Source organism: Apus apus, chromosome 3 (assembly GCF_020740795.1).
Source record: "Apus apus isolate bApuApu2 chromosome 3, bApuApu2.pri.cur, whole genome shotgun sequence".
Taxonomy (NCBI): domain Eukaryota; kingdom Metazoa; phylum Chordata; class Aves; order Apodiformes; family Apodidae; genus Apus; species Apus apus.
Window position 1 is genome coordinate 44,334,460 of NC_067284.1, and position 27,434 is coordinate 44,361,893.

The window sequence follows — 27,434 nt, forward strand, 5'->3', positions numbered from 1 at the left end:
TTCCTTCAGCAAACAATTTCCTTTCTTGTATTATTTTCCTATCTCTGGTTCAGCTAGAACACTCCCCAACACATAAATTCATAACAATAATACAATATTGTGTTACTTGACTTTCAGATATTTTTTTTTTGTATATACAGTACTTAGAATAAAGCATCTATTAACATTGTCTGACCAAATAGGTTTTGACCAGTATATAAGCTATGTTCATTGAACATGCTAATTTTACTCTGTAAGAGCTAAAGATTTCCCTTCAAAAACCAGGAAGTGTTCACAGACTCAGAAAGCTACAACAAACTTAGAAGTTCTATGATTTACTTGTTTCAATGAACTCACAGCGTAAAACTACAGCATGAAAATACTTATTACTGCAGTTATTTACAGTGTTTCTTCCCCCGTGTCTGCTAATCACCACTCCAAAACCTGCAGCCCTAGAGGTCAGTCACTGGCAGCACAGTCACCTCGCATCGCTGTTACCGGCGTCCCTCCTCGCTGCATCTTCAGCTCTTGAGTGGCAGGTAGAGGGAGCTCCCTCCTCTCTCTGCCCCAGATAATCCTCCGCTTCTGGCAGAGCGTTGACTCGCAGCACATCTAAGTAGAGAAGGTAGTCCTGGAGACAAGCTGGCAATGGCAATTCCCGGATAAACCGGTCCGATCGCAGGCGTTCACTCCTTAAAATGGACCGGATCTCAAGACGACAAAGATGAGACAGGGAAGGAATACAGGCTGGAAAAGTAAAAAGTCAAATGCTGAAAAAGGACACCATGGGATTCCATCTCTTGCACATGGCTACCTGGTTTAGCTGGATCCCATCTGAACCCCCCCAGTCTCTGGCAGATTGAAGGGCTGTTGCCTGCCAGAAGCAGCATTTTCAGAATTGCTCTATAGCAGCTAGAAAAGTTAACTTAAACTTCTAGAACAAGTGTCAAAGCAAAATTTTATCCTCCTTAATTGAAAAGTTTCATCTAACCAGCCTACAAAAGATACCTGCTTGGGGAGAGAGAGGCTCATGCCACCTTACAAGAAATGAAAAATTACAAGTATATAAAATCTAGAAGTATATCAGCAACACTGACTCAAGGGAAGACACTTTTAGGATAAGTATTAAATGATAGCATGACTCAGCTGGCATACAATGCCAAATGTTCTAACATGTTCTTAAATGACTTGACTTTGGGCAGCCACTGTGTCAAAAAGATAACCAAACATGTCTGTAAATGCGCAGCTTTCACATTACAGATGAAATTATCCTCATCTAGAACTCTGGTGCCTCCAGACTTCCATAGAGTGGCTTCTGCATTAACTTTTTCACAAGGAATCTGAAAAAGTAAAAACTTTCAAACTTCCTCCACCTGCTTTTTCTCGTTGGCTTTCCCTACTGGATGCTATTACAAGACACACATTCTCACTAATAGCAAAGGAAACAAAGAACGTCAGCTAAATTTCCCCAAAGAAACCCTCCTTTTTCTTTTTTCAGTCCAAAAAGATATCCTAACTAGCTTCAAATATGCCAAAGGAAGTATTATTTAACAACATTATCACTTAGACATTTAAAAAATTATTACAGACCTTTTTAAAGAAGAATTTGCTTTGAAATGAGTCACTAACAAAGACATCTGGGCTCAATTTTTTAGTAACATAATGAATATGAACACAGAATATGATCTGTATATTAAAGCTGCTTTTCTGTAAAGTGAATACAGTAAGCACTAGTTTTCCTGGACAATCAATTATTGAATCTTTTCGGCTGACCACATTTTGATTACAAGAGTGACAATGAACAGCTAGATTTGTAGGTATTTAATATGATGACTTACATGGTTTGTATTTTAATTACTGCCACATGATTACAGAACAGGATAGACATTTCACTGGAAATACAAATAAAATTTAAAAAAATATATAAAAATCAGTGGGATTTTGTCTAAAAAATGTAACCAAGTATTATTGATCATCTTCCCTTAAATCTTCCAAGAGGCTGAACAAATCACTTCAGGAATGCACAGCACTAATTTACAGTTGCTACCCATATTTTAAAGCACATGCATTAATTGGAAGTGGACAAACCAGACTAAACTGAAAATACTGCCTTGAAACATGCTCACTCTGAATTGAACAATGTCATGAGTAAAATTTACTCATATACGTTTTGCTTGTTTTTTTGTTTAGGGTAGGTGCTATTTCTGCCCTTCATTTTCTGGTCAAGCAACGTCCATCAACCGCTGAACCTTCTTTGCCATTGCACAGTAGCACACAGTGCTGCTTCCCACTTCCCACCCGGAAGCTGGCATACACAGAGATGCTTTCTCCCTAATTGTATTGCTTACCAAAATGGCTCTTGGGAGTCCAAGAGAACTTCTCTTTGTATTCTGAAAGGTCTTGCTCTACAGCTGGAGGAAGTCTCTTCCAGTTTGTGAACTCCAGGATGAAATTAAGGGCACCGTCATGCACAGAGAAAATCCTGCGTAACAAAACTCCGGTGAAATGTAATTTTACACAATAGCATAAATATAACAATGGAAACAACACAAAGAAAGCTTTACTATTTTCTAACAAATCCTTAACCACCTACACCCTAAGCCTAGAAACAGAAAACCATTAAAGAGAAATCCAAAGTATTTCTGACAGCACAAGCCTTTATTAATGTAATTTTATCTTTCTCAATTTCTTTTTAAGTTAGAATGAAAAATACCTGCTCTCAAATTTAAATGCCTCAGTAACAGGCAGCATTTTTAATAAGGGGTAAATTGCTTTTAATAAGCAATTTTAATAAGGGGTCAAGACACAGGAGCATTAACATCCCTTTTGGGGAAAAAAACCCACTCATTCATTCACCTGTTTACCAAAACAAACAAAAGCAAACCCTCAAAACTTGCAAGCATTTCAAAGTCTCTTCTACCAGAGGTCACACTTGTATGTATTCAGAAATCAGTAGCATTTATAATTCAAATCTTCAGCATGTGAAGAACTTTTAACAATAGCTTAATTGAATAAAGGGTGTAAGGAGGTTTAAGTACCAGCAGGTAAACCAACTGGTTTAGAATTACACTTGATGTTGATGAAGAGCCATGGAATTTCAGAACAGTTTCTCAGCTGGATGTGTACAACCCTGAATTTTCATCTGAATGGAAATCTAATGCTCTGAACACACAAAAATACCAGCCTAAAATTTTTTAATATACTTGCTTTTTACAAGAGAATAATGTAAATAGTTATTTTACGTCCTTTCTAGTTTTTATTATTTCGTTTTTCATATTTGACTGAACTTTCACACATTGACTGAAAACCACATAGGAGAGATCTGATTGTCTCACTATCTTTAAGAGAATGGTGATTTTACATCTCCCATTTGTAATTAAAGTTGCCAGTGCTCTAAGTTGACCAATTTATGATTTTACAATTGCTTTGTGCAAGGACCCAGAGACCATAAATTAATCACATGCATAAACGTTATTTGCTATCTACTATCCTCCTGTTATCTTCCAGGATGGAATAGTTAATATTGACATTAAACTTACAAAAACATTAATTTTGTAGATTATGGTGTGGTAAGTGTTATTCAGAAAAGTGAGTATTACACAAAGGAAGCAACTGGTGTACAAGTATTTGTGGGTTATGTTACAAAATATCAAAAAGCATCACGTTTTTTTACATGGACAGTGAGATCTGTTCACTCACTGAATTGCAATCTAGTCATGTGTTACTTTTGCAATCACTAAGTCTTCTATGAATAAATATGATCTACAGAAGCACAGATACACCACACTTAAAAATGCTCCTCTAATTACTGTTCAGAAAGCCAGTATTAACATGATTAGCTATGATTAAGAGAATCTCACTAAGCCATACATAAATGCATTTAAAACTGCCAATGATATCTTAACCATGGTATCATAACAGTATCTGAAATATAAATATTTAAGTAAACCTTAAGACTCCTACTCCTTTCATACAGTTAAGTATGCATGTATTGAGTTTATACATCTCACATAATGCTGTTAACAGCTGAGACATTTGGTAGTAAAGTCTAAGTGTCATCTGCACAGACATGGAAAAAAACAGAAGAGAAGAGAAATACTTCGTAACTTTAAATACAAGTTTATTCTGTGTGCCTAATTAAGTATAAAACATCTCCAAGCTGTTATTTTTATGTGGAAGAATTTAAAACAAACCACAACACAACAAAAACTCAGAATTGATTTTTTGGCCATATTTTGTTTAACACATTTCCTCTTCTCCTAAACTTGGCCCAGCTTCACCTTACATTTATTTCCCATCCCTCCTGATTTCTTTATTTGACATTCTTCTTACCCCTACTGCACTACACACACACAAGCTGCAACTAAATCTGGGGACCTTTCTCCAGGGTAGCAATAGAGCAATCTCCATTCTGTCTTTCTTCCTAAAATAAATGTTTTACCGAATCCAATCATATTTTATTTCAGACTATTTTATTTCATCATTCCTGACCATGGCAACTGATTCTCCAGTTCTGTCCTCTGAAAATACACGGCAAATAACATCAGCAACAGCTTTGCAGATTAGCATACAATATTTAAGTAAACCAGGTAACATTATCTGCTTACCAGATTCTGTGCATTAAATTCACTGCATTAAACCCAGCCAAGAGCAGGTAAGGCAGCCATTCCTTGTAATACTCCTGTGCTTTAATGGTGTATTTTATGAACTCAAACAACTGGTCCTCAGCAGGCAGTGAACAGCCCAGCTTCAAGAAGCGTTGAAACAAGGCAAACTTTTCATGGAACAGGCAATATCCCAAATTAATCCCAAGTAAGGTGATCCCATATTTCAGGAAAATATCAATGAAATAAAAACGTCTATGAACAGCACAGAAGGAACAGAACATCCTGTTAGTTTTTCCCCAAAAAGCATCTATAACATTTCACTTACAAATTTCTTCTACCAAAAATCCCCCCAGCTGTATTTGAAGGAAGCTCTGCAACCTACTGCACTACTGTAAAAATTTTTTAATTATTTGACTAAAATGATTTTATCATTAAACTCGGCCTTGGTGAGGCTGCACCTCGAGTACTGTGTGCAGTTTTGGGCACTGCAGTATAGGAGGGACACTGAGGTGTGGGAGAAGGTGCAGAGGAGGGCAGCTAGGCTGATTAGGGATCTGGAGAACTGGTCTTATGAGGCTGAGGGAGCTGGAGCTGTTCAGCCTGGAGAAGAGGAGGCTGAGGGGAGACCTCATTGCCCTCCACAACTACCTGAAAGGAGGTTGCAGTGAGGCGGGTGTTGGCCTCTTCTCCCTCGTGACTAGCGATAGGACAAGAGAAAATGGGGTCAGGTTGCACCAGAGGAGGTTCAGGCTGGATATTAGGGAAAATCCCTTCACAGAAAGAGTGGTGAGGCATTGGAACAGGTTGCCCAGGTAGGTGGTGGAGGCACCATCCCTGGAGGTTTTCAAAAAAATAGGTAGATGTGGTGCTTCAGGAGATGGTTTATTGGTTAGGGCTTCTGGGTGGACAGTTGGACTTCATGATCTTGAAGGTCTTTTCCAACCTTGATGATTCTATGATTTTCAACTGTAACATGGTGATATGATAATGAATAAGATAATAACTGATAATTAGTGTATTTCTTTTTAGTTAGTAATTAGATTGCACATTACTTCATAGAAGTGGTTTTGAAGCGGTGAGATGTTACCTGCCTCATTTATAGCAGAGTTTAGTAATTACTATCCCTGACTAATTATTTATTATATGCTTAGAACAGAAGGGAAAAAACAACGTACAAGGATTTTTAAAGCACTTTCTAGGAGTCTGTGATTAAAATTAATAATAACAAACCCTAGGTGCTGCTTCACTGCACACTTTATGAGTAATTTCTGGAGATAAGGGAAAGCACGCTCTGCCTTGTACCCCCATGTGTGATTTTCCAAGTGCTGTTTTGAATCTGGATGAGGATCCTGCTTCCCGCAATTAAAAATCCCCTGCAGCCTGACCAGAGACACAAGGGGCTTTAACAGGCACCATCACTGGTACGTACAGTCACTACTGAAAAAAAAATAATTCTATCTGTGATTTCCCTCCTTGAGATAAGCCCTTTCAGTCCAAGTAGGACAAACTCAACCAGAATATTACAGCAGGATTTTCATTTCAGGAACATTATGAATGACGGGAAAGTTGTTTGTTACAATTAAGGCACTGTGGTCTGATACTGATATATTTGTTGAAGTGTTTAAAATTTTTCCTAAGCCAACTGTAAGAAGGAGTGATTCTATTAATTAATGCAACAAGTAACAACTTCACAAATACATATATTCAAACACAGCCAGCAAAGAACATTCCAGCAAAGTTCGCTCTTCCAAAAGCTTTAACCAGGTGAAAAAAACACCAAACAGTACATCCCCCTCAAGACCACCATTTTTAATTATAACCAGCTTTCTCATTAAAAAATAATTTCTCAGATAGCCTCTACCCATCTCAATTGTTTATAGGATTCAGGGCACCAAAGAACATCCTCTAAAGGTCAGCATTTTGGCTAGAAACATTTGCTCATGACAAACTTCTGGAATCTAAGAACAGTTAAAATATTGCATATTTGAATTGTTCTTCCTTAAATAAAAGAAATCAGAGCAGGTCCCATATGGAAGACAAGAGGCAAGAATGAGAAACTGAAATAATCTCAACTGTAAGCCAACCCCAAAAGCTATGTTTTTGCATCTGCTACATAAACTGCTTTTTAATGGGGGTGAACTAAATTCACTACTACCAAAACCTCATTATTTTAAATGTCAGCACTTAAGCAATAAATTCTGATCCATGTACATGAAATATTCTGTCCGAATCTGAGCTTTAAGAATATTTAAATGATTTTATTAAAGGTACTTCCCTTAATGCAGCACACTAGCCACATAATATTACTTTGCATTAATATTCCCAAGAAGAAGAGTCTACAAAGGGTGAACTAACTAGAATTCTGGGAAAACATTACATGATAGACAGCAACCAGCTAAGAAAAAAAAAAGGGGTTTCAAACTTTCTCTACCACATGACATGTCTCTGTTGTTCTAAAGCATAAAGCAGTTGCAGGTAATTGCTCTCAAGCCTCAACTAAAATATAAAACTCAATGACATTACAGGTCTACACAAATCTCAGAACAGTCAAGAGGTGACTGAGATTTAATTATTTTGATTTAAGCTGTGCCATTATTCAATCATTTGAATGTTATTTTACATATTGAATTTGTTTGGGAAGAGCATAAGGTGAGCCTGGGGACAGCAACATCTAGATATTTTATAGTAACAGCCCAACTCCTCCACAAATTAATTTCCCACAGAAAAAGGAAGAAGACATTTCTGTACTAAAGGAAAAGAAATCAATAATAAGGACATGAAGAGCTGCTCATTGGTGTACCTTGTATATGTATACTTACAATAAGGCTTTTCTACCTTATTAATTTTCTTCCAAGATTAGAGCCTTTGCACTATGAAGCAAGCATTCTTTTCTTTCCTGTTGAATACCAGGGGTCATGATCTAAAAGACTGCATCATTCTGTTTCCCAATTCTCCTTACACTGATTAAATCTGCTTGTCTTACACATGAGACTGGCATGCAGAAAAGGAAAACACTATTTCCCAACAACTCATCCTTACTGAAATGGATCTGGCTACTTAAGAGCCCTTTTGATCCAGTTACAGCATCAAGTCATGTTCCCAGAGGACAGACATGTTGATAAGGCCTTCTGAAAGCATGGAAACTGCAATTATGTTCTACAAGACTCTTCTTCAAATAGCTGAGCTTCCCATCAGAGATCCCAGCGAGGTTCCTCAGCTGGTGCACACAATCCAAACCCCAGGCACTATGTGGATAGTTACAGCTGAACTCCAGCAGCTCAAGAACTGAGGAAGGAGGGCAGGAAAACTGCACATTTAAAAAATGTTAAATAAAGGCCATTATAATTACTAACTTTTTCAAAATGTAAGAGGTGTACTTACTCTTTGTGGAAGACCATACACATGGGTGATCTGCAGTCAAAGTTAAGGCACTCCTGAGCATCTGGACTGTAGCCTTCTTTAAGTAACATTTCCAAACATTCTTTATTACCACCATATACTGCTGAATACACAGGGCTCACTTTATCTTTGCTTTTGTCACAAATCCGATCAGTAATTGGTATTAGCAGCTGCAACAGCCTGCAAGTATTTAAAAACAGTGTTTATTTTGTGATCTTATGCAATAATTAGAGTTAAACGTATGGTCATTTTTCACATGGTGATTACAACAAAAGAAGATAATCCTATCCGTGTTTTGACTACTGAGTTTGCATAAAAGAACGTCTATCATTTCATACAAAGACCCATAACAAATATTGTGCTTTGGCAAGGATTTAGGCTGACGATAAGTATTTTAATCCAAACCAGACACAGTTATTTCCTATTATCCAACAATCCTTTTTACAGCAATAGATTACCACTGCACATTAAATCCAGACTTCTACTGCAAAATAAGTTAATACTTACTTCTGTTCAACAACACTCAATGAGCTAATAAAACAGAAAAGGCATTCTGTTTCATAGCTCACACCTCCAGTCCAAATCCTTTCCAGCTAACATGGATCAGCAACATACACCAGTTCCTTTGCTACTAGAACTTAGTGGTGCTGCTCAGAGGTTGCCAGTTACATATAGTTGCAAAAGCTATAAAGGCAGCATTTGACTTAAAGACATTTCTAGTACTGACACCTTTGCAAACCCATCTTCTGTTTCTGAGAAAATGAACAGAACAGCTTCCTCAGTATCTACTACAGTCTGCTCCTGTTCAAGTAATGTATAAAGCATATATTATTGTTGGTTTTATTAAAAAATGTGAAAGTCATATAGCTATTGAGGGAATTGATACCTGGTTCAGCACTGTGGAAAACCCTCTAAACTCTTCAAGATGTGGATCAGACCCAAGTTAGAGGCTGAACACCTCTGGCTGGTCACTTTACTGGAACTACTAACACACATTTCAAATACGAAAATAATCAGGAATTCTAAACTATGAGCCAGCTTGAGAACTTGTTTTTCTTCCTTTTTGAGCGGAACCTCCTCTTTGTCTATTAGATTTTTGTTACCAGAATCTTCTGTCTGAGTATCTTTTCAGTCACCTACTTTTTACGGCCCATTTCAGCAGCTGCATGAATAGGCAACTGCCAGTTTTCCTCGTTGCAGTAGAGGTTTGGATCTGCCCCATTGGCTAGCAGCAGTTCCACACACTCAGTGTGGCCCTCCTGCACAGCAATCAGCAGGGGAGTAGCTCTGTCCTTGGCTTGAGAGTTTACATCTGCACCTGACAAAAAAAACCAAAAAAGCCAGTGCTTTACATCATCCCTACATCACCAAACATACAACAAATTGAAAGTAATCAGTAATTGTTCTTACAGCGTGACTTCATAACACAGTAGGTCTTCCATAGCAATAAGAAAACATTTACTAGTTTGTTGCTATTTTTAAAGTCAGTGCTTTGTCAAAAACCAGCACAAGATAAATAGGCTGGAGCAAAAGCAATGGGTTAGACAATCATTTGTTTTCAATTATTGTTAGAGATTCTCTGCCAGAAATAGGGAGATCAGTTAGTGTGATTTCTCTGGTCAGGTCATGGATCCCCTAGGCTTAAGAGCTAAGCAATTAATTTTGCTTGTAAGGACATATGCTCTTAGACATATAAAACTTGTCTATGTGAACGAAACTGGTGCTGTCACTTTCTGAGTGGAGAGAGCTCAGAGGAAGTTATCTTCCCTTATCCTGAACAATCTCCTATTACAAGAGCAATGTCATAAAAACTAGCCCATTAATGTAGCACTATTGAGGGGTTCTAGAAGATCCTGGCAATTCTTAATCTTCTCATTAAACTTTTTTGATTTATTATTTTCTACCATCACTTGCTGAAAACTACATCAAATTACAAACACAAGATTTAAGCAATTAAGATGGCTTTGCATACCCATCTGCAACTAAAATTACATTCAAAAGACTAAAATCTGAAGGTATGAAGTGCAAAAGTAGAATTAAATGGTATGTGGTGACAGGCTGATGCAAGTTTGAAAACAATGAAGCTAAATGAATAATCACTATTACCATGAGATATAAGCAGTCTTAAACTCTCCAGCTTTCCATACTGAGCAGCAACAAACAAAGGTGTAATTCCAAAGTCATCCTTACATTCCTTGCTTGCCCCTTTCTCCAGGAGTATTTTCATTATCTCAGTGCATCCCTGAAATAAATTTTTTTATTCTTAAGCAACAACAAAAAAATTGGACAATTGAAAGAATCTATTTTGCCCAGACCTTCCAAACAGAAATAAGGAAAATAAGGCAATATAGAAAATATCCTAAATATGTACTGAAAAATTAGTGGCAAAAAAATAAGACAAGTTTAATCTATTTTTTCACATTTATTTACTTACATAACAGATACAAATGGAAATTCAATTAGCTTATTAGAACCATTAAGCTAACATATTTCTAACCTTCCAAACATACCCATTCTATTATTTTATTATTCTATTCTGTAAATAGGTTGTACATCTCACTGGTGATAAGATACTAAACACAACTCTTTCTCAAAAATCCTGTACAATATGTGAGCTTGTAAATACATGCAATATTTGGAATACTTAGTTATTGATTCCCAAAATCAACATCTTGTGTAGATTCAGATACACACTTTAGTGTGTTGCAAGCCCTTCAGCATTTAGACTGCTAGGGTAGGTTAGGAAAAATTACTGCACAAAAAGGCAAAGAATAGATAAATTATCACTCAGAGTACACCAGTTACAGAGAAATTAGATGACATACTTGCAGGTTACCTGAAAAGAAGCTTGGTGCAAAGAATTCCATCCAGAGAAAGTATGAGGTCCTTTAACATTTGCTCCATGTTGGAGCAGAAACTTTACAATATCTGCATGTCCATTCTGAACAGCTTCAAACAGAATATTAAAAAAAAAAATAAAGAGTAGAAAAAAACCCAATTCTTATTAACTGGACTGAAAGAACTGATTGAAAAGCTCAAGAAGTCTCACCACTAACTTCCCAACACAGTAACTGTAATGGTTTTAAACTTGCCTTATATGCTTACTTGCCCTTCACATTTACACCTCCAAAATGGAATTGGAGAATGGAAATTCATTTCCAAAAATTGTAGTTAGACTTGTTGAAATTCCACCTACGCTGTGCTAACATAACACAAGAGCAAGTTTCTCTCCTCCCTCTTTCCCGTGGAGCACGGAGACAATTCTGCAGCAGGCACCTAACTGCTTGACAGCTGCAATGGCCTCCCAAACTTGTGAAACTCTATCTTACAACAAATTCCCCCCAAAACTGCTCTAAACATCTATATAAAATTAATGTATAATACGTACATTTAATTTATGCTAACGCTTTCATTGACAAAGTCTCCTTTAGCATCCTGATTCATCCTCAAGTTTCTGTCACTGACAATTCTATGACGGCACATTTCCTGTGTAACCATAAAAGCTTAATATGATAATAAATGACCTGCTACTACTGAGCTGCTACTGAGTGAGTAATTTTTAGAGTATTAGTGCAGGGCTTCAGCACAGCAGTGCCTCTGGCTTGTAGTACCCAATGTCCAACACAGAGCTGTGCCGTAACCGCATCACATAATCTGAACTAACCTGACCATAAACTTTTCCCTTTTTAAACATTTAAAAATCTCTTGGATATGCAGCCCCACGTCCATTCCTTGGTCCTGTCTAATCTATGTAAGCACTTATACGCAGTGTTAATTACCATTATCCATGGTGATTTCCCCACAAGTGCTGCCTGTCACCAGCTGTTTAAAGCAAATGAACTATTTAGTTGTCTACAAATAAAATGTGAAGAGACTTATAAACAAAGGTTATGTGGCAGCCATGATATTTGCCTGTGCATGGAGGTGAGTAAAACAACAAGCATATATATATAACCAGATTATTTAAACTCTGAGGAGTCACTATAGCAGAAGTTTTAAACAGTTAATCATCTCAAACATAAAACATAGAAAAAAAACCCTAAAATAACGGGCCTTAATTGTTAAACTAGGAATTGCAAAAAGAAGAAGAGGTCTTTCCACATAAGAAGTAGGGAGGAACTAAAAAACCAAACAAACTTGAAAAACGCTCACACAGCTGTAATCCTATACCTCCTAGACCTTTTCTGTGCTAGCAAGAAACAAAAGGCAATGGAAAAAAACCAACAAAACTAGTTTTACAATTTTGTTTTAAAACACAGTCTGAAGCAGATTTATCCATTAAAGTAATCTCCAGACCCACTCCACCTCTGAGTCTAAAGCCTGGTATTTGGGCTAAAAAAATATGAAACATGGGAGAGGCAGCGAGCGAACACTGGTGAGTTTAAACTCAGTGAATAAGCTTTTCCCCCTCCTCGGCCGTTCTGAGGTTTCAAGCAAGCTCGTGTCACCTAGGAACAGTGTGGTGGTGGCTTCAGTGTTGACTTCATTGGGGTCAGCCCCAGCTTCCAGAAGAACACGAACACTGTCCAAAGACCCGTGGCATGCTGACAGGTGCAGCGGGCAGTTCCCCTCGAACGTCTTTGAATTGATGTAGTCCTCAGATGGAGCTGCAAATGAGAACAATGGGGGGGCGAGGGGGAGAAAGGTATATTTAGCAATTAATTACAAAACACAGTTATTTTCTTAAAGTAGCTGTATCATTTGAGATCTGGGGTCTGCAGCATGTCCACGAGCATGCTGTTACCCACTCCTCCAAACAGCAGCATCAAAGTTACTGCGGGCCCTCCACAGGGACTTGTCTTGGACCGGGGGAAGGCAAAATAAAACCAAATCTCATTTGCAGACTACAACATGCCAATTTCTCTTTCCCATAGCAAGGCAGTATCTACGAAACCAGACAAAAACGTTCAAATCAAGTAAGAACAGAGCAAGAGAGATCTATTTGACCTGTATTTCATACCGCAGGGGAACGTGGCAGCAAATCAGGCTGTTTCGCATCGGGCTTTCCTTACCTGCACGAACAAGCACCCTCAGACACGCACTCGAATTGCGAGCTGCGGCTTCATGGATTGGCATCCAGCCCCTGTTATCCGCAACATCCACGCTGTACCCCTGCTTAATCAGTTTCCTCAGCATCTTAACATTCCCTTCTCTGGCAGCAAGCCCCACAGCAGAGCATCGATCGGAGTAGGCCTCTGAGAAATCCATCCTCGCCTGTGGCAAGCCGGGGGAGGAACTGGGGAGAGTGCGACAAAATAAAGGAGAGATGCCTGTTAGCACAGAGTATGGGGGGGTTGTTTTGTCTTTTTGTGGAGGTTTTGGGCTGGGTTACGGTGTTTTTTTTTTGGGGGGGGAAAGGCGTTCGTTTGTGTGCGGGGTTTCGGGGGGTAACAGCTCCGAGGGCCGGGGCTCTCCTTCCCGGGGCCGGCCGGCAGAGCCCACCGCCGGGCCGGCACAGCCGCTGCCACGGCCCCGCCGAGGCTGGGCAGGGCCCCCGCTCCAGCAGCCGCTGGCACCGGAGGGGCGGCCCCGCGGCTCCCGCAGCAGCCGCCCCGGGCCCGCCGTGCCGCCCCGTGCCGTGCCGCCCCGTGCCGTGCCGCCCCGTGCCGTGCCGCCCCGTGCCGTGCCGCCCCGTGCCGTGCCGCCCCGTGCCGTGCCGCCCCGTGCCGTGCCGCCCCGTGCCGTGCCGCCCCGTGCCGTGCCGCCCCGTGCCGTGCCGCCCCGTGCCGTGCCGCCCCGCCGGCAGTGCGCAGGCCCGGCCGGCCAGTCAGCCATGTGGGTGTTCGGCTACGGGTCCCTCATCTGGAAGGTGGATTTCCCGTACGAGGAGAAAATGGTGGGGCGCATCCAGGGCTACAGCCGCCGCTTCTGGCAGGGCAGCACCGACCACCGCGGCGTGCCGGGCAAGGTGAGGCCGGGGCGGGCGGGCATGGCGGGCCGGGCCGGGCCGCGGCCCCTCACCGCGGCGGCGGGGCGGGCCTCGGCCCTTCCTTGGCTGCTGGGGCCTCGGCCGGGGCCGGAGGGAACCGGCCCCTCGGCTGCCCCTCAACACCGCTCCCTCCCTGTCTCTTTTCCGCTTGGCTCATGAGGGTTGTTCCAGCTAAGTGCGGAGGTGCGGCGTTTCTGCTTCTAACCTGTGTCATTGTGGCAAGTAATTGCCCGCAGTTCAAGAATTCATTTTCTTCTGTGCTATCCATTAAAAAAAAAAAGCCCAAACAAAACAACAAGCCCACCAAACAGCATAATGAGCCTAGAACTGGAGAAAGGCTGGTAACAAAAATAACCACCGGCCCATTTTAATAGCTCAGAAATAACCGAGTTTGTTATTACAGACATTCATCTAAACAACTACGGGCAAAGACCTCAGTGTGGGTGCCAGGCTGTGAGGAGAAAGGCTAGTTAGCAAGTTAGGGCCAGAAGCATTGATCTGAGTAACTTCTCTCACTGGTTTTCAGCTTTTTTTCACTTACAAATAAAAACCTCATGGAGGAGGAAGTATTTCCTATGTGGATGAAACCAAAACAAAAGCAACCAAGAAAAATAATCTAACATTCCAGAAGTGAGCATTCCCAATTTCATGCAAACATGTACTTTTAAGCCACTGGAGAGAGAATAATAGTATTCTCTGCTTTGAAAGCCTGCACCACCCTGCCAGTGTATAATTCTAAACAGCTCAATGAGTATTAAAGAAAGAGTAGGATACAGAAGCACCCAGCAAGTTAAGAGTAATGACTTTGATGTCGCAGGACTGTTGTTGACAGCTCACAATTTAGTCACTATAAATGCAAACTGATCATAATTGTATAGAAACTGATGCTTGTTCTCTAACAGCAGAGACAGCTCTCTAACATTTCCCTACTTTGAATGCTAGTTTTGTCTAATGAAACCACGTTTTCCTCCTAACCTGGTAATTCCACTGCAAAACTGGAATATGGCTTTAAAAGAGCTCTTCCAGAAAAGCCATAAGGATTCTTTTTAAAAATAAAACACATCATGCTACATGTAGTGTGGAAGAAATTCTCACCTGATTCTAAACATCACTAGTTAAAACACAATAAAATAACTTACAGGGTACTTGAAGATAATACTAAACCCCCTCACATTCAGTTTCCTGCAAGGGAAATCACCGTGCTGCAGGCACTAGCGTGAGTTAGGCACCTAGTATTTTAAAAACACCAAGGTTTACTGCAAACAAACTAGGCAGGCTGGGCAGGCACGTTTTCCTGGTTGGAGCAGAGCTGGGCAAACACAGCTGTCAAACCTTCCAAACTCAAGCCCCAAAATGCTTTCCCATGTTGCTTTCAAAATTGAGTGCAAAGCCTTGCTCTGTCACCCAGCTTACACGCTGTCACACACACAATTCCTGTCTCCAAACCTGCCACCACCTCATCTGGCTGGAGAGATGGAGCAAGCCCGGTGTCTGCTGCTGTGAGGTCTCCAGCTAGCCTTTGCTTTCTCACTGGGAATACTAAATTTCTCAACTACCTATTATCATCCCTCTGCAAAGATCATGTTGGGAAATTTCTGTTCTTCTCTTAAATTTGGATGATTTGAAAAGCACGTACAAAAGTTGTTAGGGTGGGGCATAAAAGAGTATGATCCCATCAGCCTCCTCTACCTAAGAAACCAGACCAAAAAAATTTAAAAATAATACTTAAAAAACCCCTAATCAGTCAGATAAAGTCTTACTCTTGGGGCTTCAGAAAGGAATAAAGACCACACTGGCCTGTTTTTCTTCCTTTTTGCAAGTATCCTTGGCGACTCCACTGCATTAGCTTCTACTGGGCTAGCTGAAATTCGGGGAACTGCTCACAGGGAGTGTCTTTGTGCTGATAGCAGAACACTTCCCGAACAGCCACACCAAGTGGCATTTGTATTTCTGCCCCAGTCAAGATTATACTCATAACCATCATATGCAGGCATACAGAGCCTTAAAATAACAACAAAAAACCACACACAAGCCTGTGCTTTTGTTCTATTTCTATGCTTGTTCGGACAGACTGAGGGAGAAGGTAATTATTTATGTAAACTGGTTAATGCATTTTATTTTTTTATATAAAACACTTAGCATTAACAAAATACACTTTCTCTCAGCATTAACAAGGTAATGCCTTTTGGTATTGCTGCAGTCTATGAGTTGTTACTCCTACTTGTAAGACAGAAAGGCTTTGTCAGTCATCAGAGATTAACATAATTCTGTGGCTGAGCTACAAGTGAAACCGATCCTTCAGTATTAATACCTTTTAAAGAAGAGCAATTAAATAGCAGCCAACAAGTTAAACAAAACTCTTCTGAAAACACTTCTTGCTCCAACATTCCAGGATCAGTACAAGAAAAAACAAACAGAGCACTTTGAGGTACAGTGGCTGCAAGCTTTGACTACAACACTCGGTCGACCTTGAACTTGCACTTTGAACTGCTCAGCTCCTACTGTAGTAAGACTGCTAACTAGTTATAAATTGATAAATTTATAGCTTACAGGGTGTTAAATTGGAAAAAGTTTTGTTAGCTTAAGAATGCAAAAGAATAACCATTACTTGAAAAACACAGTTTACACATTAGCTGTGTTAGCTAAAATTTTCAGAGGATTATTCTGAATAGTACATTAAAGCAGCTTGAATTTGACCAGGCAGTAACAGTATACCCTGAAAAAAGTGATGCTGGCTTAGAAAGACCTGAATAAGTAACAATAATGTTCTTATAAATGTTGAATTCAAATTTCTTAATGCAAGCTTCAGAAAAAAATGGCATCAGAAACACAAACCTGCATGATTCCTATAAACCTTCTCAAACATTAAAGTCTGGGAGGTTGGTTTTGCATGGAACCCAGTTAGTGCAAACAAAGCCAGAATTGGCAATTGTTTAGTTCTATGCAAGCTAGAGTACTGTGTTACATTATATTCCATGCCTGTGTATAAACTTGAACACATGTGAGAAGGTTCACCTCATTGTCACTATGGAGAGAAAAAAATGACATTGTGTTGTGAAGAAGCAACACAACTGAGGAAGGTGCACTGAGGACAGTTTTACATTAATGAATTATTGTCACCATGTTAAACAGGAATCAAATTGAGTCTGGACGGCACATAAAAAGCAAAGACATTCAAAACCTCCTTTTCTGACAGCCTTTATTGTCTATGTTGCATAGACTTTCCACTCAGAATTTAACATTTGGTTTATCTAATACAGATCAAAAGCTATTATCAGAAAATATTTATACTGAAACTCCAAGAATCAGACCATATTGAGATTGTCCTGGAGGAGTTTGTTGACCCTTGCATTACTTTTCATAGGGGTTTTTTGTTTTGCTAATGAATCAGGATAAAAGCCTGTAAGGGATTTTTAAATTTGTTTTATTATTTTTTTTTTAGCCTGGAAGAGTTGTGACTCTTGTTGAAGATCCTGAGGTATAGTACTCCTATCTCTGTAGGTACGGAATGTCATGTTGCATTCCCAGCCTGTGTAGTAAGTCTTGATTAATTTTTGCTTCTCTACGAGGAAACACCTGAGTTATCTTTAGTGCAATTAAAGCTATCTCAAAATTTATTGAAAGCTATCTCAAAATTTCTTGGAGTCACATCACACCAGTTACTTTGATTGTTTGAAATCAATCAATCAATCTAAACCAAGAAATAGGGAATAGTTTGGATCTGTTATTACCAAAGATATATTTTAAAGTTTTCCCAAAGTCACTTCAGCTATCCTGTTATAAGATGCAGAATTTTACTTTCAGGGTATGTGTAGTGCTGCCAATACACCAATCATAGACCTCTGATGTTGTGTCAGAACAATAATCTTGCCTTCCCAAAATAAAGACTGAAACAAATCAAGATTACATGGCAGAGATAAAAAAGCAGATGCCACAACTGTGCATTTGGTTTCTCTATAATATTGTGAAATTATCTCCTGTTCAGAGAAAATGGTCCAAGTCTGCCATTCTTGCTTATCTTTGACCTTTTCTCTGCACATCACTTAGAAAGTGCAAGGGAATTGTTTGCACAGGGAGTTCCCAGGCTGAGGAGAGAGGGGAGGTGAAACCAGGCTTAGGCTTATAGGCAGGTAGGCAGATGAAGGTTCTTCTGCTTTTAAAAGTACCTACACTTAAATTTGACCTATTAAATAATAAAGACACTATCTTTATGAGTACCTGCCATTTTTTTAGGGCTCTTACCCCCCAGATAGCTCTCTGTGGACTGCTCACCAGGTAGTATGAAAGCCCTGAGCTGGGCCAGCAAAGCCCAAGGGAGGCTATTGCAGCACATACCTGGGATGCCATTGCTTCCCACTTTCTGCTGACCCTCTGGACCCCTCCAACATCCAGCATTATTCTCTATTATGGTACCTTGCTGGGGACAACTACAATGATCCTGGCCATCCAGCTTCACACTACTCCAGGAGAGGAAATCCCTGCAGGTAGTAATGCCTCCAGAGGGACAGGAGGGAAGGAAGGATGGCATGGAAGCAGAGGGAGAGCAAGGGCACAGGACACCAGACCAAAAGACATGGAGGATGTGTATTAGTTAAGTGTAAGTTAGTTTTTATTTACAGCTGCTTCTTTAGACAGTGATGATATTGCTGTCTTACTGATCTATCTTCCTGCAATAGTAGCCACAAAGAGAGGTAAGTTCAGCTGTAATAAAAAATTTCAACTGTTTTTTGCAGTTAGCAAAATGAGCAAAATGCAATGCACTCTCTCTCATTGTGATTTTCTGTACCTTTCTAGTAAGGGGTTTTTTTCACATTACTGTACTGCTGGGTACCATTATGTTACACAGATGCCCATATAGACAAAAAATGCTTCTGTATGTTGTCACTCAGTTCATATTTTTAAGGTAACGTATTTGTTACCATAGAAACTTTTTTCCCCTTAGCAAACCAGTTTTGTTTGGTTGGGGTTTTTTTCCCCATTTCCTCCAGAATGTGGTGTGGCCAGATTATCACCCTTTACACATAAATATCAAATGATATGGCAAATAATTTGCTTTAATTTCAGTAAGTTATTGGCAGTTTAACACAGTAACCTTATTTTGAAGATATCTTACCAGACTACAGCAAGCAGTTATTCCCATGCACACACACACATCAAACACCACGGTGACAACAGCAGTAGCACTTTCAGTGGCAGTGCCAGCTCTCAGCTCTGTGCTAGCTCATGTGTCCTCTTTCACTAGTGATACACATAGCGCAGCTTGAAAACATCTAGTTTAGAGAGTTATTCCATCTGAATTTCTTTGCCAGTTAAGAGAAAACCACACAAGAAAAATCATCACGCTCCTTGTCAGATTTCTGGACTATAATTGTCCATCATCTGTAATAGGAATTCCCTGTACTGAAAACTAAATTAATTAACTAGACACAGCAAATCAAATCCATCTACAAAGGATGCCATAACAAATTACTTCTGATTTTTTTAAATAAAATGTCTTTGACCAGCATATGGTCTGCGAAGTTCAGCGCTCATTACTTAACATCACTACCCCAGTATCATCTGATGCTATGGCTAAATATTAAGATCCAGCTTTAGGGGAGAAAAAACACAAACCAACCCAAAACTTAAATGTTTTGTCATAGTTTCTGCAGCACTGATACATATACCTAGTTAACTGCAAGAAGAACCCACATTTGAAGTTATCAGTAGACAAAACATGCTACAATTTATTTTAAAACAACACTTCTAAGAAACACTTTGTAGCCTCTAGTGGATAACAGACGATCATAATTTTTCTATGCTACTTCAAAATGAAACAAAAATGTGCAGATTTATCCCCATGCAGATCTCACTGATCTGTTTAAATAAAACTTGGTAGAAGAGTATAACTAATTCACACTACCACAGTTAAATACTTGTTCAGAGATGTTATCTGCGAAGAGGATGAATAAATACACAGATTCTCAAAGATGGCACTGAAATTTATCCTAACACTGTTTGCTAGGTGCTGGAGATGCCCCAGATAAATTGTGCAGAAATGTTCACCTCTCAGCTTTTTTTTTTCTCTTGATTCAGTTTCAGTACAGTAACTTTACCACACTCATCCCTGCAAGTATGTGCAAGAGATGTAGGTGACACTTGGGTCCTTAGAAGTTAAACTGCAACCAAACAGAGAAAGGACCTGATAAAAATTCCTTTTAATTTGGCACTACTTCAGATTTTAATTTTCAGATACAAATTTTGTGCAGTCAGAAAGATAATTTGTATCCTTCTTGCCAGTTCTTTAATAGCCCTTGCCAAGGCTATTTACTACTTAAAATTTAATTGCTTTGTAAGAAAGGGCTCAGCGTTAGCAAGGAAGTGGATGATCAATCTGCATAATTACCATTTTGAAAAATTCCTAAATAAAGCAGCCCTTTTAGTTGGGGACTCTTTCTACAAACAGTGCAAAAAGTATCTATAAAAAGACTGAAAATGGAAGAAAATTCATTTACTTAAAAGTGAGTTTTACCTAAATACAGTAAAAATCTATTAATTTTTGAGTATCCTTTTAAACAGTGCATGGATTTTGTTTCCTTATGTCCTTCAACAGGGCTGTGTATGGGGTGTTGCCTACAGATTGCCAGCTGGACAAGAAGGTGAAGTAAAGGCATACCTGGACTTTAGAGAGAAAGGAGGCTACAGGACTACCACTGTCATCTTCTATCCCAAAGACTCATCAGTAAAACCATTTGATGTCTTGTTATACATTGGAACTTGCGATAACCCCAACTACCTGGGTCCAGCACCTCTAGAAGAAATTGCTCAACAGATTTTTAATGCTGTTGGTCCTAGTGGAAGAAACACAGAGTATCTGTTTGAACTTGCTAATTCTATTAGGAATCTTGTACCAGAAGATGTGGATGAGCATCTCTTCTCCTTAGAGAAACTAGTAAAGGAACTCTTGGAAAAGCATCAAGACCTGAATTGTCTATAAAATAACTTATTTCTTTTAGTGATCTTGCTCCATCTTCAGAGGAGTGCTGTCATTGCACAATGGGTATGATGACTTGGAGACATGTTTCTCTCTACTACGCTATCTTGCTCCTTTTAATATTGCATTCACAATAGCCGTTGGTCATTAAAGCATACTGTTATATAAACAATTCTTTCAGGATATATAGACTGGGGAGTGGGGGAAGTGTTTTAGGTTTGAATTTGGTAAATTAATTTTTTTATCAAAAAATTACATCTTTATGAAATCTCAGGTGAACCACTTAAGCATCTCTTTGTTCGAAGATTATTACTATTATTTCAGGTTTAAAATAGATCACTAGAATATTTTAAAATCTGCATTAATTTAAGTGATAGTTCTTTCTGATTCGAGACCACAGGCGTGGAGCTCAGTGCAGTTGAAGACATAAACGTTGAGTGGTAATTGTAAACTGCATAGTAAATGCATAGTAGAACATTCTTATAATCAACATTCAACTTCACAGAAATTAAGTTATTCCACTAAATTAGTCACATTACACTCTATATATTAGCTTATCCTTAAATGCAGAGGACAAAACATTTAATTGTAAAAGAAATAATTAATTCCCTTGGCTTATTATGTCAAGCCCCCAAAAACCAAAGTATAGGATACTTTGACACAAACAAGCCATAATGTATCAGTGCCTCATTTTGCTTAAGATTAATATAAAGAACCAAGCCAAAATGTTAAATTCACCTGAGAGTATGACCTGAAGCCACAATGCAGCTAGAATGTTCAGAAACTCTCATCTTTGTTATCTGCCTTTAAATGCTGTTGTAACCCTATCTCTTAAAAAATTCATCAATCTCTGAGGACAGATTTTAAGCTAGTAAACTTTTTCAACCAAGGGATCCAACTCTGGCAGGGGGATTAGACTAGGTGATCTTTCGAGGTTCCTTTCAACCCCTAACATTCTGTGATTTTGTGACAAAAGGCAATTAAGGACGGAATCCTCATTTCAGTAAACTAAAGTGTGTTGTAAAGATATCCAAACAAAGATAATTAGAAAGCCACCAGTTTAGGCTAGTGGGCTTACCTCATACAAAACCTAAGCAGAGTTTCCGTCCCAACAAGAACTCGTCTTGCTTCTCAAAAATCTTAAGTTATTTTTGTTAACTTTTAGCAAAGTATATTTTTGTATGCTAATAGAGGAAAGGTCCTATTTTGAACACCATGTAATGTCACATTTCCTCATACAGATAATGTGTTTGGTAGTAGTGTGGAAGCCTATATCCTGCATCAGTAATTGCAAAATGTTTCTACTATACAGTTCCTCCCTTTTTTCTTCTTGTAATTTTCCTATTTTGTATTTGTGATTGCTTGAAAGTATGAGGGTTATCAAAATAATGAGCTGCTGTTATTTTGCTTGGCTACCTACAAAAGCCAACAAGAACATAAATGAATGTTAATAGAAGACACCTGAGAAAGGCAGCTAGATGAGTTGAAAATAGGGTATTAAAATGCAAACCTAAATTGGAAAGAATTAGACTACTTAAAATATTTAACCAAGCTGTATTTTTTTACAGACCAGATTATATTAGTGTGCCTCTGGCATCTCTCAAGCTTTGATTCATTGAGGGGAAATAAAAAAAGTATATTAGTTTTTAGAAGCTACTGTTTACTTTTAATAGCTGAATACCACTATTTTAAGAGTGCATGATAGGGTACCACTTGATGGACTACTCTAAACTGCAGAAGCAAATCCTCTGATCCTATTAGCAAAATAGGCATATGTACTGAGGCCCCATTCTTCCATTAGTACACCAGGTACTTGCAAACTGATGGACAGTCCTTCAAAGTTTTTGACCCTCCACTGCACTGTATGGGTTTAAGATTGATGTAACTGGGCAGCAAAGCAACCCCAACAGATTCAGCTGCACAGTGGGAGCAGAGCAGAATCAAAATAGGACCAGAACTTCCAGGTGATGACAGTCAGTCATGCCTGAACCTGGAGTTTGAGTGACTTTGCTTGCCAAAGCTGGACAGTGATAACTGTCACCCAAATCACCATTAATGAGCATGGTCCATTACAGGTGCATTTATTCACCTTGACTCAAAGAGTAACTCTTAAGGGTTATTGGATACTTAAATCATATATAACCCTTTTATTTAAAGTTATTTGAAGAATATTTAGATGTTGAAAAGAATATTGCCCTCAAGAAAACCCCAACAACAACAGCACTTCCTTGTGCTTACTTCAGATTCAAGCAAGTAAAGTTAAAATATGTACAATGGCATGTCCACTCTATGTATTTTTAAAAATTCTTTCCTCACAGTCTTATCCTTGCTCCTTAAAACAGGGCAGGGGATGCTTACACTCACTAATGATCAAAAAACAGCAGTGATTATTCCCTCTTTAAAACTCTTTATTTATGCACTGTGTTGCAGTATTGTGATTATGTATGGCTCTACATTTTGTATCTTTAACTATATTCAGGACATCCTTGGTTCATTTGCTTTGCAGATTCATAAAGCTTGCAATAATATCTGTAATGATACATACCAGTTTGTGCATATAACTTCAGTACAATAAAAATTCATGACATTTACTAATGGTGTCAGATAAAGAAATTTCCAGAAGTGTTATGTTGATTTTAAATGTATCCATATCAGGACAGACATCAACATGTGTCTTAATTGCATCTTGTTATACAAAGCTGTTAGATCTAATGATGGAAAACAATAGACAGGAGTGAGCTACTATTACACAGTCTTAAACTGTGTTGACTTTAGGAATTAATTAAAGCACTGAAAATACATATTTATTCTTGCTGTATGGGATTTGAGCCACCACTCTACCTACAGCTCCAGCCACCAACAAAAGCTCAGTATGCTTTCAGACTTGTTACTCAAAACACAAAAAAGTAACATACACTTTTAAAATGCTATAAATGCTTATTTTATTTTATTTTTTTCCTACTGCTTTAAACTAAATATAAAATTGTGACAAATTATAGAGATTTTAGATATGGTTTCATTATACACCCATACACAAAACACTAAGGTACCTCAACTTTTTTTCCAAATGGCATTTGAGGAAATGGTAGTCACCCGTGTTGTCAGATTTCACTCTCTGGGATCTACAGACTCAAATCACCAAGCAGTCAGCAGGCACCTCTGTTCTTCCACACATGAAGGAAGCAGTACAAAATCATGTGTAATGACAGTCTGCCTTGGTGTGACTGCACAGTAAAATTTCTGGGGCCTTTTGTAGGAAAAGGAATATGCCCAGCAGTTGGTCAAGTTGCACTCTCCCTATGATGCTGAAAGGAATTCTCTTTGAGCAGAACACAAACTGAGATATCCGTAAATTATTCTGGAATCTCTCAAATAAAAGTCCTATGTTGATTTTAGTTACAGGGGAAAAAAAAATGCAAGCTTTGTACTGACTGTAATAAGACAGTTTGATTTGATTGTGCTATAATGTGAATTAAAATAAAAAAAGCAGAGACTAAAAAGTAGCTTATGTAATACCCAATACTCCTTAGTATGATCAATTATCCATTTGATAGCAAGTCATTAAAAAATGCAATCAACTTCTGTGAACACGTGAAACTATAACCTGAAAATGCAACATTTTACTTTTTTTCGGTCTAGCTTTTGATAATAAACACACTTCATACCCATTTTGACTGATACTGCCAAAATTAATGTGTCATCTGACACAATCACAAGTCTGCAAACAGATTTGCATTTCTTAACACCAAAAAACTTGTGGACAAGGGAAATAAAAGCATTCTGTAATTACCAGATTCTTTGTAGGATCTCCAATAAAAAATTCCATCTGTCCTTCTTCAATCATTTCTGTGCTCTGTAGTTCCCATAGATGAGCAAACAACAAAGATCAGATGGGACTGGCCTAATCTGTTCTAATTTGGAAAATAGGCTGGGCCACTCAGGTATGGGTGTATATATCTATATATGTATGTGGACACATAGAGTGAACCCTTAGAGTTCTTTTATTATACACAAACCTACATTTTCTTTTATTCACTCGTTGTATTTAACAGCTTTGTGCATAAACTACCAAAGTTTGGAGGGTCACAGATCTTTTCAAAACAACATGAAGATGCCATGCCCTCACTACACAAAAAGGGGAATTGTTAAGGGTTTCCATACTTTTCTAGCACTACATCTTTATCCCCACTTTCATGCTCTGAAATTTCTTCTTTCATAGGGGTACATAAGGACCAAACTTTTCCTAGACTAGGCTGCTTTCTAGAAACTAAAACGTTACAAAAATCCTTTACAAAGATAACTAAAGTGCAGTTTAGTTGCCTAGAAGAACACAATATTTGTTAATTCTTAAAATCAGTTTACCACTGATTTACCACAGTAAACCAATTTTCACCACAAATGCAAGAATAACATCTTGCCATACTGCAATTCTTTTACAACTGACAAAAAAAGGAAAACATACAGTCTTAACCGAAGCTCTACAAGTCTGAACATTTCAGACCATTTTGTGAAGAAGCGTAAGAAAAAAGGTACTCGTTTGGTCAAAATATGGATAGCTGACTCCTTACAAGCAGAAAAAAAATCCTAAACATTATTAACACCATTTACCCTTAAAAGCTAAAGCAATACATTTACAAAATTGATTGCAGCATCCACCATCAGTATTATATCACTATTTTACATCATTATTTCCTGAAGCTCATCATGTCACCAGTATAACTCTGATTTGTGTTCCTTCTTTCTGGCCTCCATCCGGATACAAGCTTTACTCAAAATAAGAAGCTGAGGATGTTGGAAAACCACAATACTAAAGCTCCCCCATCAGATCTATTTCTGCAAGCCTGTTCGTGTAACAAAACCAGCCCTTAGGATTTTCCACCCTGTTCAGCCAAGCTCTGACCAGTAGAGGGGATGCAAACAGTCGTCAGGATAGCAAGCCCCCAGCACAGCCCTGTATCTCGGCTTTCTACCATGCAAGTACATAATTGTAAGATTAGAAAGAGACAATATTTCAAATAATTATTCTTCTCTAACAGTCTTCTGCAAAAGCTGGACATTAAGTACACATTCACTTTGACTACTGACTACAGTACAGCCCCAATTATTCTAACTTTGTACTCCCTCAGCATTCATACAGTCAAACCATTTCCTTGCTCCTATGCCTTTTTACTCCAGCAGATACCCTTCAGTTGCTCCCCGCCTTCATCTCAAACACGTCTTGCCTGTATCTTTCTGGCTTTCTGCAACTTAGGTCTCCTCTGCAGCTATTCATTCTCCCAGCACTTTCCTTTCATCGTGTGTGTACTTCACCTGGAAAAAGAATTATTCTCCCAGCACAGCTACATCTGCTTCGGTACCAGTTCAACAGGAAAAAAATTACACTCTCAAACAAGAAAACTACGGTAAAAAAATCTCCAAAGTCTTGACTAGACCTGAGCCATTTAGTAAAGTTTTAAGCTATCTCACTTAGGCTATTACAAACCATCTACTTCAACAGTTCAGACTTAGCCAGTTTTGCCCAATGTCAATGTGAAAGCAACACACAAACACACGCACCAGTCTGCTGGTAAAACAGCAACAAAAAGAGGCCCGAAACAAAAGGTCTTAGACCAAACCACCTGAACTGATGACGCAGCATCCAGAGTTCCCTTCCTCCATCCCCACTGGAATTTTTCCCGGTATCATCTGCTTCCTTGGCTTTTATATACTTCTCCCACTAAACATTTCAGTGCCCACTGAAAGCAGGGTTCATTAAGGTTTAATAAGAACCACTACACGCTGCAAAAACACTCCTGCTGTCCTCGTACATCGCCCCATCGCTAGCTGCACAGCAGACAGTAAACAGACCTGCTTCTCTTCTTCCTCCAGAGCCTCCGTTCCAGTTGTGTCTCGACTTACAACTGGGGACAAAAGAGCTCAATTTGATTTACTGCAATATTAAATGGTATTCCTTACTTTTTTGTGTCTCCCGGTCTTAGAAGTCTTACTGGCACTACTCTGTTAGTAAAAACTTGGAAGGAAAAAAAAAAAAAAAAAGAGGAAAGCACAAGACAGGCTAGGCACGGAGGTACCTCAGCACTCCTGCTGCACGCTCTGCTGATGCAAAACCCACACGGATGCTGGCCCTGCTGCAACAACGCGCTCTTTTTGGGATGACTTCCACGGGCTTCGGTCCAGAGGAGCTGCGGAAGAAGCGGGAACGGCCGAGGCGCTGCTCCTCGTTACCACCCGGCAGGCGACATTCAGGAAAGAGCAGCTACAACGACCGAGGTCGGCAGTTTGCCGAAAAGCCAAACTACGGCGTTTTTAATTCACTCCCAGACCCGGCGCGATGGCGGCCGCCCCCCCCCGAGCGGCTCTCCCCCCGCTCCGCCAGCACCCCCGGGGCAGCGGGGGGTGGGTGTGTGGGGGGGTGGGTGCTCCCAGCCCTCCCCGACCCCCCCGGCCCAATCCGTGAGGCAGGACGGCGGGTTCACCGCACCGGGACGGAAGCTCCAACCCCGAAACGCGGGTTTCAGCCCGGCAGCGCTGCCTCCCCGCCCGCCTC

At 39.4% G+C, this 27,434-nt stretch overlaps 2 protein-coding genes across 5 annotated transcripts; one reads left to right on the forward strand and one right to left on the reverse strand.

The window, feature by feature from the left end:
- Window positions 1-27,428, reverse strand: ASB3 (ankyrin repeat and SOCS box containing 3). 3 transcript variants are annotated; one of them, XM_051614807.1, is made up of 10 exons: window positions 26,959-27,428; window positions 12,998-13,221; window positions 12,434-12,592; window positions 10,822-10,934; window positions 10,092-10,227; window positions 9,126-9,303; window positions 7,968-8,165; window positions 4,587-4,838; window positions 2,328-2,461; window positions 1-726 (listed from the first exon to the last, which is right to left on the reverse strand). In XM_051614807.1, the coding sequence occupies exons 2-10, from the start codon at window positions 13,191-13,193 to the stop codon at window positions 458-460; spliced, it is 1,635 nt and encodes a 544-aa protein (XP_051470767.1). In that variant the 5' UTR covers window positions 13,194-13,221; window positions 26,959-27,428; the 3' UTR covers window positions 1-457. The 3 variants fall into 3 exon arrangements, with proteins under 3 accessions (XP_051470767.1, XP_051470768.1, XP_051470769.1); XM_051614808.1 differs by lacking the exon at window positions 26,959-27,428 and adding an exon at window positions 26,843-26,949; XM_051614809.1 differs by lacking the exons at window positions 4,587-4,838; window positions 26,959-27,428 and having other exon boundaries at window positions 12,998-13,460.
- Window positions 13,745-23,478, forward strand: CHAC2 (ChaC glutathione specific gamma-glutamylcyclotransferase 2). Of its 2 annotated transcripts, XM_051614813.1 has the most exons (3): window positions 13,745-13,893; window positions 17,357-17,392; window positions 20,507-23,478. In XM_051614813.1, exons 1-3 carry the CDS (start codon window positions 13,759-13,761, stop codon window positions 20,888-20,890), a joined length of 555 nt encoding a protein of 184 aa, XP_051470773.1. In that variant the 5' UTR covers window positions 13,745-13,758; the 3' UTR covers window positions 20,891-23,478. The 2 variants fall into 2 exon arrangements, with proteins under 2 accessions (XP_051470773.1, XP_051470774.1); XM_051614814.1 differs by lacking the exon at window positions 17,357-17,392.
- Window positions 27,429-27,434: the final 6 nt, after the last annotated feature.